Source organism: Varroa destructor, unplaced genomic scaffold (genome assembly GCF_002443255.2).
Source record: "Varroa destructor unplaced genomic scaffold, Vdes_3.0 BEIS01000003.1, whole genome shotgun sequence".
Classification (NCBI taxonomy): domain Eukaryota; kingdom Metazoa; phylum Arthropoda; class Arachnida; order Mesostigmata; family Varroidae; genus Varroa; species Varroa destructor.
In genome coordinates, this window is record NW_019211456.1 from 47,160,509 (window position 1) to 47,171,401 (window position 10,893).

Genomic DNA, 10,893 nt, shown 5'->3' on the forward strand with positions numbered 1-10,893 from the left:
CTTATTAACAGAACTATTTTTTCAATAGATCAGCGATGATTCGTCGTTACCTAGTAACATTGCTTGTAGTCACCAACAATGATCGGATCGTCTTCTGGGTTACAGAAACTTTTAGAAACGTAACTTATATTTACCATATTCCACATTTACTAACAGCCTATGCTATCACCGCGACTTCACCTTAGGTGGAGTACCGATTCAAATTTGGCGCTTGGATTTACCGTATCGGCGCTCTACTCGCCCTCGCCAACATCAAAACAGCCTGTGGTGGTGGTGGGAGGGAGTAACAGATATCAGCTGCTAGTGTTCCAATCAGCATTTTGGTGGCCTTGTGCAATAACCTGATGCCGCTATTTTATGGAAAACGGTCAGAGACACAGTGATCTCTCATATCTATACAAAAGTAAAAGGACGTAAAATAGCTAACGTAAGTTACCTAGCTCACCTTCATTCTTAGAAATATACTTTGAGCGTAACTTATTACTTTTCTGCACCTTTGTCGAAATTTGGTTTAACTAGATATCATAGATTATGTATTGTGTAGATATTTCTTATACATCGCGTACTCGACAGAATGTTAACACATCTCTTCAATCAACAAGTCGATGATCTGTTTTTTTTTTGTGTAGAGGTGTACATTGTTAAGAATTACACTGTAATGTTACTTACATATTGTTGTACAGAAATCCTTTGCTATGAAGTTTGCACAAATAAATTATTGCTGCGGACTAAAATGTTACCCAGTGTTTGATACATAGCAGTAACGAGAACCGCGCTAAGCTATCTTGAAGTGCTTCAAGGTGTTGAAAATGGGGATGATTTATGTATAATGCAGTAGATTAGTAATTTTTGTAGTTTTTTTTGCGTTTGCATCTTTGCGGTTACGGGCGTGGCTATGTGCGATGCCATACACTTAAACATATCGTATTCCAACTAGTAATATTCGATAAGTTTCGTAGAGCAATGTTTGTAAATTCAAAATACCAACCGGGGCATTATCATTATATTATTATTTTTAAGTATTCTGTATAATTTAGGCTTGTTTTACTGAGCAGTTGATATTCTCTCTAACTTGGAAAGGCGCATAATGATAACATATTCAATGCACACGTTAAAGGATTTTTATTTGATTTGCTAGAGGGATTTAAACCTTTCTATACATCAAAACCTTTGGAAATATGACAGTCGTTATGGAAGTGGAATATTACCTTTAACTTTCTTGATTTGCTTTTTCAGATGTCATCTAACATTATTTTTCCATGGAAAGTTGCTCCATACAAAGATCTGCAGAGGCCAGATTACAGACCTGCCTTGATCGCTGTGGGTCAGGCTCATCCCCTAGCTGGCCATGTGTCACCTATGAAAAGCAAGGTCTGATAAATATAACCAGATTTGTGCTTCTATTATTATGCATAGGGCATCTCTGCGAAAAGTCGCTGCTTTTTATCATGTTACGAGGAAGCAGGGACACCAGCGAAAAGAAAATTACTTTTTCCTTACTTTTTACAAATTTTATTTCAATTCTTTAGTTTTGTCAGTCTTTGTTGACTTGCTCTATTAAAAAATATATATATATATTAAATGTTGACTTGTCTAACTTCGAAGGATATGCTACTTTCTGCACTCATATGTACAGTTTTTAATGTCTAAACTTACTTGTAATTGTTTTAAAGGTGATGCCACAAAACTCCGAAGAGAAACCGCGCGAGGAAGGTCCACTTCCAGCAGGTCCCCTATCAGCCTCATCCACCGGAACGAGCGAAGCCATGTGGGATCCACTTTCAGCATTTTCCGATGAGCCATTCAGCGATGGCTCAGGCCAAAAGCGCAATATCTTTGAAGAAGAGATACCTGCAATCGATACTTGGCCCAGCAAAAAGGCCGGCATTCTGTCCAGGTTCGTGGTCAGTTACTTATATTAAAGATAACATTTCTAAAAAATAAATCTAGATACAATATTGTAGGCCCTGGTTTGTTATGAATACAAACTCGGAAAATCTGGGTCAAGAAATGTTCGGTGAAGCCGCTAGCCACAGCAAATATCTATTCGCGCATTATCGGAATCAGCCAGCTTGAAATCCTCAAAGTGATTTATGGAAATGAAGCCATCTGTCCGTGTCTTCATACTAATTATTACTAATCTAATATTACATCATTTTTACTGTCAGCCAATAACATGATGATCGATTCTTCTATTTGCGTCCGTAAAGATTTGGTTCTGGAGTTGAGCGACTGTCACTGGCTTCGTCGTATCTTTCTGGAGAAATGCCATCGCCGGTGTCGTCGGGTTCGCGGCACGAACAACTAGATTCATTTGAAGAAGGATCTATTAAAGAGCTAAGAAACCTGTCGGTTCAGGAGTATACCCGAAGACTGCTCGAGTTGAAGTCTGCCATGGTCAGCGCTTGGAATAGGGATGAAAAGGTAAAGGGATATATTAGAGAAAATATGTATATATATATAGAAGTTGTAGAACTTCTTGCCGTTGAGACGTTCTATCGTTTTTCCACCGTGAGAGGTTTGTTACCTAGGGCAGAATATGTATCACAGGTAGAAGGCGTAATGGGGAAATATACTTGATTAATATTTGATAAATTTAACATCAGGAACTCTGTCCGCTAATTCATGCTTTTATCACGAGCATCGCTATGATATTACAGGTTAATGCGCTTAAAATGGTGATTCAGTGCTCCAAACTGTTAGTAGATGCTGACAGTTCCGTGCGTTTCTATCCGGCAAAATTCGTATTGATCACAGACATTGTCGATCTGTTCGGGGAGCTCGTCTTCGAGCGATTGCATGCTAAATATCAAGAGAACCAAGATGGAGCCGCTGAAACAGCTCGCAACTGGTTTTATAAGGTTGCATCAATACGCGAACTTATTCCCAGGTATACATTTTTTTGAACGTTTCATCCATATACGATGCAATATTTTTCGAAGCAAATATCCTTACTTTATGATAATCTTGGATTTTCTTACAAAACAATTATAAGACGGAGTACGGTATATATTTTTATCAGATGCTTTGTTCTTTCCTGTCGCTTGCTAATGATGTCGCTTAATACACCGTCCACAGGTTTTACGTGGAGGCTTGTATTCTGCAGTCGTATCGTTTTTTGGATCCCAAAGGAGCACAAATGCACAAGGGTCTCCTACGCCTTGCGAAGACAATAACGGGCATCGGAGACCCATTGGTAGCAGCATATGCACGCTGTTACCTTGCAAGGATTGGCTCCAGAGTTGCTCCAAAGGGCAGGTTAGTCGGTAACTAAAGTTTAACCCGGACCCGCTTGTTTTCCATCGATGTTTTTCATATCGAATTTACGTACGGATGGGTGCAACAGAACTCTTGCTGAAGAAAAGCAGTGCTCTTAAGATTACTAATTAAAATTCAGATCTGGCACTGCTTCGAACAAGCCATGCGACCATTTCAGGGAACCGCAAATGCTTAGTTTACTTATAACGCTTGCTGAAACATAACATATGCAAGATATTTTGATAAGTACCCATTACGTATTTTAACTCTTTCAACTAAAATGCAGGGAACATTTATCCGAGCTGATGTTCGGTCTCCTGGTAACCTATAGCCAACTGGAGTCATCAATCGTGGAGGAACGACTCAAGTCGGACCTAGTCGACTTGCCTTCATACTATGCCCTGTTTACGCCAGCGTTCGAGTTCTTACTTCAGTGGGTTACACAGACAGCACGCGATAAACAACTTAATGATCTGCTCAACAAATGCACGCAGCGAAACTCAGCATTACTACTAAACGCTCTCCTCACGGCTATGAGACCGCAATTCGTTGCGCAGAGAGCGGAACAGATCGTTGAAAAGATCAATGAAGCGGACACAGTGACGGCACCGAAAGCACAACTTTACCGAAGTCTTGGTCTTTGTCTTATGGTAGAAGATCCACCTGAGGGCGTACGTATCAAGGTACGTGTTGGTCTGCACTGCAGCAATTTGGTAAACTTTTTATGTGACCCGAAGTAAACATAATTTTACCTCATATTTTCAAAAGTTTCGAAAAGGGCCGTTTCGTTTCATAAGTGATTTTTTTTTTATCAAACGTACTCAGGTTTTGAATCAGGTTTGGAAGCACGTCGCTCGTTTCAAGAATTCCGCAGATTACATGTCTTGCGCTGAGGTGTGGGTTGATTACGTCTGCAGGCACATGGACTTTGCCGATATCAACACGTTTATTGCGGTGACTATCAAACAGATGAACATCGATCGCGCTTACGAAAGGCACCAAAGTCAGCTGTACGCTATCATTGATCGGATTGCATGCAACATACAGGTAGGTATTCATAGATTTGAATTCACGGAGCAATCTTCGGAGCATAGCCTAAGTCGCGAATCTATACAACGAACGTAAAGCACACAAAATTGCGCGAATGAATTGCCATATATATCGTGTACCCTTGGTCAAACCAATATATTTTATTGGCGCTTTTAAACTTAAACCTTTTCCGATAGAAGAGCATAATTGAAAAGAAAAAACTTTCTCCTTTCGCTACTACAGCACATCTGTGTCACAGTGAAGTTCTAGAATTCATTCCATAGCCATTTTTATGAGTCATGACATTGATTGATACATCAGTCTAGCGCCTTTATCGTTACATTTGGTTACAGGACTTATTGTCGTTGTTCAATATGGATCGACTTCTGCCTTTGCTCGATCTTATACAAAAGGAACCGTACAAAACAGACGCCTGCCGTTCACTTGTTGATACATTTACACGTCGCCAAAAGGAGTCAACCTGCGAAGCCGTATTGGTGTCGTCGTTAATGCACGTGTCAAAGACGATGCTTTCCTCTGTCACCGCGTTAACTCTTGACGACTCTCGTAGAAGCCTTGCCAGCCTTGTATGCGGCTTTATCAATCGTATTGAGTATCCGGATGACGTTGAAGCACAGCTTTCGTTCTTTATTGACGCCCGTGCCTGCCTGGGTACGTTGGACGACGTTCTAATCCATCTCGTACACGCGGTTAATCGGTTAGCCGTGCGACTACAGGCAACGATTAGGGGACGTCATTCACGAAAAAGTGCCACTCAGGCCAAGGCTTGCTTAGCATATTGCATTGTGACTGTTCCGTCAGTTTACGATTCGACCATGCGGTAAGTTTGACACCAACGTTGTGTAATTTGGACTTCCTGAAGCACGTTTGTTGCAACACATACTACACAATCTATCTAAACAAAGGAGGAGGGATTAGCTTCTATTTTATTTTAGCAAGAAATGCAAAAAAATTTTGTCAAGCTCGTGAAGGTAGAACTAGAGCTGGCTCTGATCATGCCGAAGATTCCTCGGGATATCTTCGGGATGATTAAACGAGCAAGTTTGCTTAGCTACATATTGCGCTCCATGTGGGTCCAAGTGTACCTAAAAATTGATCATAACTTAGTTACATTCATCATTACAACCTTTCATGAAAATCACTTAATTTTTCCCTCAGTATCTGGATGGCTGTCCAGATGTGCATGTTCATTTTGTTCATCAACAAGATGATTAGCTGTAACAATTATATTTATAGCTAAACTAATAATCACTATTTAAACATGGGTGTTTACTGTTCATTATCAGCTTCAAGCTTTACCTTGAGACAGCAATCGTGGCACTGAAGTATCAGTGTCACGCACACGCCGATGCCTGTTACAAGGCAGCCTTGGACTCATTGTCCACACTTCCGGAACGGGAACTGTACTCTTGTGTTACGCTGCTTTTAGGACAGCTGGTTTACTCGCCAGACGATCCTCGCGAAGATCCTTTATCGCTTGTGAAGACCCTACTTGAGGCCATTGACGAATATGTATTTGATCCACATACTGATGTAAAGCCCCGTCTTTGGCTAGCGACCCTCCGAGTTCTTTCGCGGATGGCCACACCGTGGGCTGAGGATATACAGCTTGACTGCAACGACTCACTTTACGGCGGTGACCAAAGGTTAGATCTTGCAAATGGTCTTTTATATTCTATAAGAAGTTCGATACACTAGAGTTCTTGTTGGATGGTACTTCAATACAGAAATTGATTTGTAATGCTAATTGTTTCAGGTATGTCGAAGCTGTCGAAGTGCTAGCATCTACTATTCTTTCTAAAATCATTGATTACTTAGCTCTTTTACGTGACTCGAAACTGTTCAATAGGCAGGCAACACTCATGGTTGAGCTTCTATATACCTTGGCAAGTCACGGAGCTGCCAGCGTGCCGGGACCAAGTCAAGCGCTCATCGTGAAGTTGTGGTCTCTTACAAAAGGAACAAATATTGTCCCGCCAGATACGATGTTTGCTCTGCGAAACTATATTGAGCGCAGGGCGAATAACACTGACCTTTTAAATTGCCTAACATAGATATTAAATTTTACTGTTATTAAGTTGGCATGGGGTATATTAAAGTTCATTTCTGTATGAGATATCGAGAAAAAGAAAAATGGAAATTAGTCAGATTTTTATTCCACTTCTAGAATCGAAAGACAGGCATGCTACGAGACAAATTACAATTTGCAGGAGTCAGAACAGAAAGCAAAATACCGAACATTTACAGGGCACTGCTAAGCTGCCGTACTAACGGAAGAGACTAGAGAGCTTTGAAGATCTGTAAATGGTTGTCTATAAAATATCTGTAAATCTTTACGATGTGTACGAGTGTAAGAATACGTTTGGTATAAGGAGTAGAAAGTTAAAAAAACGATATGTAATAACTGTTTGCAACAAACGCGCAAAGTCTGTTTAGTGGAATGGTTTAACGGAATATATAATTGTTGAAAATTCATTTTTAGAGAGATTATATGTTAATTAGTTGTTTATTTATTGCACATTTGACATAAAAATATTTGTATATCGTTGGCCCTCAGAACAATATGACATCCGTTTTTTTCTTCGGAAACCCGTCCTTTTTGTTTAGCGGGTAGTTTATAATTCGCACGAAGTGTCTAGATAAAACAGAATTGATTCTCCGACCTAAAAATCAGTGATGTTCAATTTATAATACTTAATTTTACGACTAAATTTACTCTAGTTATAAAAAATGCAATGAACTCTTTTAGATAAGCTTTTTTTTTAGAACAAACGTTGTATTTATTTTCCCTCACTTAAAATATAATCATACTTGAGGACCATGTTGACTTAGGCACTGAATAAACAAGTTCATATACTATACCAAAAGGTAAGTAAGATAATTTAACCTTAAAAAAGAACTGCGTGTAGTAACTTACTAGAAACGATAGTAGGTACCCCGGTACGCTCATAAACCCTGGTGGACGAAGTCCATAACCTTCTTTGAGTCTGTTATACTGCAGTAGATTGCGAACAACCTTTAAGTGCGGCCTAAGCAGACTAAATTTCCTCGTAAGTACAGATTGTATAACAATTTGATGGCCTATCTGATAGGCTCAGTTTTTATATGTCCGAGTGGCCATGCTGTTCCATGTACGCCACCATTGTTTTTAAAATCCTTTAGTTTACACCAGAACATGCAAGCAGGGCCTGGTTGAAACTGTGCTTTTCTGATGTGTCTATAATATAACTGTATGAGGCATGATTTAAATGAAGACGAATCATATCGTAAAACTCAAAGGTCGCTGTCAACTCAAGCTTCATACACTGAAGGTATATATATGTATATATACATATAGAATTATTTTCAAAGGTTTTAGCGTGCTTAATGAAAAGCCTTCTATGCGCATCTTAATTAAATGGCGTTGGCTTGAAGTTTAGCCAAAATGTATAAATACTTCTTTCTTATTTGGCCCTAGATTTTACTCATTTCTTACAAAAGGGATTCTGCTCTTACTTATTGTAAATACATAACTTCAGAAGAACACTTAAATTAGCGGTTTAATTTTTAGAATACCTCGCTATTATAATAAAAGGCTAGGTATAATAAACCAAATTACCACATACTTGATTCGACCACAATAAACATTTGGAGTGTTTTCAATAAATATGTGCAAGACATAATAATGCGTTCCTGTTCCTCTGTAATCTATAATAAATATTTTTGTGCGTGCTTGTGTGCACTATCGACCTGCTCGAAGAACACAAACTACGCGTAATGTTAATGCGTCTTCATAAAAGGCTTCTAAACTGCGTCGACTGATTTAAAAAGTGTAGTACAGTGATGCATCGTTCCGCGAGGCTTGAACTTGTGGTGCATGGCTTTTTCAAGGGAAGACCTAGTTCAAACGCTCAACAATGATAAGTTGTTGTAGTAGAAGTACTTATCTGGAATAATACTAAATGGTAGTAGCGATTGTAAACTCAATGTTTTTATTTAGCAGTCCTTACATAAAGGTTGGTTCGATGTTTGAAGTCGAAGACTTGTCATCGTTGTTAGTATAGTGGTCAGTATCTCCGGCTGTCACGCGGGACATGGGAGCTCGATCTCCAACAGGAAAATTTTTTCAACCGCGTATACGCAAAGTGATAATGCACAGCTCAAATCTCCAACGACTCACAACGTAGAAACTAGTGGCATTACTCGTATGGACGCTAAATTCGTGTACTATACACACCAAAATTTTAAGTTTACACTAGTGTTTATAGTGCGTTAGACCCAGTACTGACATATGTCGAGGCGGATGTTTTAGATGCATTATAGCGCAGCATCTTATCCTCTTCTCGCTTCTAGCTTATCTAGAAACAAGTTCAACGCAGACACAATTCATGTTTTTGTCTTCCCCCGTATTCTTTCTTTCGTGTTCCTAAGTTACATGCTGTGAACCACAAATAATACGCGTAGGCAAATTTCGCACCAAAGCAAATAGACCCATATTATCGACACAGGCAGCTAATCCTTCTCGTCATTAGTAGATTATAACCTGTCTGCTTCAGATGGCCCACTCCACATTGCTAAATACACTATTTCTAATTTTTGTATTTGAATAGAACGTAACGTCTGCTATATTCTGCAACGTAGCCTGATTATTAAAGCCATTTTTTTTCCGTAATTCAAAATCCGCCGCCGTTCGAACGCATATCGTGAAACAGCTGACGAGCGAGAACATCGTATTCTGTTAGTATTGGCCAACTTCAAATTGCTGCCCCCTGTCTAGTTATATGCTGGCCGTGGTTTTGCTTCTTTTTCGGTGGCATTTCTATTAGTCTCCCTCTCTCTCTCTCTGTACCGCTGCTGCCGCCGCCACTTCGTCTTTCTTTAGTGGTTGCAGAGAACGAGTGGCTACGATAAATAAGCGCCGTGTCGCAGCGACCAGCGAGACTAGTCGGTAACTGCCAGTGTTGGAGGCCTGCTGAGATTGGTCATACGCGATCAACAACAGCAGCAAGCAACTACTGCTGCGGGTGTCGTCGTAGCTTTCGTAGCACAACAGCAATAGCGATAGTCAGTCGTCGTCAGTGGCCCATCCACTGGTGTTTTGTCTTGTACGCGAAATATGAGATCTATGAATAAGTGGATTGCCCTCCCGAATGGCTCGTGACGATCACTAAATCCTAGTCGTCACTTCGAAGCCTTCCCAGTCGTCCTCTCCGCCCAGGTACGTAGAAGTCAGTTTCCAATCAGCTGGACGAAATTAGGGGTGATGCAGGGCATTTAAATAGCCTGTAGCTCCCTGCGGCTCCCCTTAGATACATGTTGGGCACGTTTTACGGATCAGTATCGTGGAAACATGAACATTATCGATTAGAAAGCTTTGCCAGTCGCCAGTGGGCAACTCAGTTGAGGCTGTTGCTACTTGTATAGTTGGCTGTTATTGTCGTTGTGGTAGGAAGGTGTATTCTATTTCTGGACGGAAGGAACCCTGCATAAAACACAGTATGTGGTGCTGTTATTCAGTATAATAACGAAACGAAATGTGATGCAATCCCGTAGATTATAGCCAGTAGATATGAGGAAATGGTAAGCTCACTTAGAAAAAAAACAACCCCATTGAATAATTTCAGGTTTTGTTTGGATACGTATTATCAATGCATATCTGTATATGTGTGTATGTTAATATGTTTGTTGAAACCCCAACATCGGGCCTACATCAACTTGACGGCGTATGAATCGAATAAATAGAGTTTTTGTTGCATGATCGGATTTCAGACGGATTTTTTTTTACAGTCGTGGGTGCTAGCCTAGGTCCTCCCCGGCTGACCCACTCAGTTGCTGGGTGAGCCCCACTGCCAGGATAAGTTTGAAGTCATCTGAGTGACTTCTGGTTGAATGGTAATACATTTGTGTTGATGGTGATTTAGGCCTTTGCATCTTACTGGCCGCATCATCGTATACAGCTCTCGTTAGGATATCTTTTTAATTATTTGTGTTTAATTGCGTGAAGTTTTTGTCAGCTGATGGGCACGATATATCGTTTAATTTGTAGTTAAAGAATTACCATCTTGCGCAAGCCCATTATGTGCGTGCATAAACTATTTTTTTGGACTGTCTGGTTTCCACAAGATTACCAAATATTTTTTTAGTCGCCCGTAAATAATACTCATCATCATTATTTTATAGATAACTGTAAGATATATACGAAGTACTAACAGAAATCTATTGGCTCTTATGACATTTTTTTAGGAATTTTCTGAGCAAGCGAAAAGTTATAACTATGTAACTAATCAGTATGAACCATGCATTTTATTTCGGACGAAAATAATGAACGAAGATTACGATTTTAATTAGAAAATTTACAAAAGCTACAAAATTTAATAAATGCTAATATTTAATAAATTATCATTTTTTTATCCCATTTGTTCTATCTCTGAATTAAAACCCAGTAAAAAGTACGTATATTAGTTGAAAATTTTTGTACAAAATCTCTTTGTTCGCGAAGACATTCTTGTTATGTTGCCGTGAGAAGCGCTGCATGTATAAGTATCTATTAAACAAAGCGGAACAAAACTTGCAGCCGATATCTAAAATGCTATGTACTAATATATA

General features: G+C 39.6%; 2 protein-coding genes across 6 annotated transcripts in view; both read left to right on the top strand.

Annotated features, from left to right (window-relative positions):
• The first annotated feature begins 268 nt into the window (after positions 1 to 268).
• On the top strand, positions 269 to 7,006 carry LOC111248338 (VPS35 endosomal protein-sorting factor-like). 2 transcript variants are annotated; one of them, XM_022800514.2, is made up of 11 exons: positions 269 to 427; positions 1,237 to 1,371; positions 1,674 to 1,897; positions 2,211 to 2,424; positions 2,661 to 2,890; positions 3,079 to 3,258; positions 3,545 to 3,941; positions 4,084 to 4,305; positions 4,641 to 5,128; positions 5,595 to 5,954; positions 6,065 to 7,006. In XM_022800514.2, the coding sequence occupies exons 2-11, from the start codon at positions 1,237 to 1,239 to the stop codon at positions 6,360 to 6,362; spliced, it is 2,748 nt and encodes a 915-aa protein (XP_022656249.1). In that variant the 5' UTR covers positions 269 to 427; the 3' UTR covers positions 6,363 to 7,006. The 2 variants fall into 2 exon arrangements, with proteins under 2 accessions (XP_022656249.1, XP_022656251.1); XM_022800516.2 differs by having other exon boundaries at positions 6,158 to 7,006.
• A 2,019-nt stretch (positions 7,007 to 9,025) lies between these two features.
• Positions 9,026 to 10,893, top strand: part of LOC147757047 (cell growth regulator with RING finger domain protein 1-like) — an 8,679-nt gene continuing 6,811 nt past the window's right edge. The window contains exons 1-2 of one of the 4 annotated variants that reach the window (XM_086985633.1): positions 9,029 to 9,505; positions 10,057 to 10,179. The gene's annotated coding sequence lies outside the window, so the exon portion shown is untranslated. Of the gene's footprint in view, positions 9,506 to 9,554; positions 9,784 to 10,056; positions 10,180 to 10,893 lie in introns of those variants that run through there. The other 3 variants (XM_086985630.1, XM_086985631.1, XM_086985632.1) reach the window with 3 other exon arrangements.

Coding starts and splice junctions, on each gene's coding strand:
- LOC111248338 (XM_022800514.2), top strand. CDS start 1,237: ATGTCATCTAACATTATTTTTCCATGGAAAGTTGCTCCATACAAAGAT. Junction 2,891..3,078: donor ATACGCGAACTTATTCCCAG/GTATACATTTTT, acceptor CACCGTCCACAG/GTTTTACGTGGAGGCTTGTA. Junction 4,306..4,640: donor GGATTGCATGCAACATACAG/GTAGGTATTCAT, acceptor ATTTGGTTACAG/GACTTATTGTCGTTGTTCAA.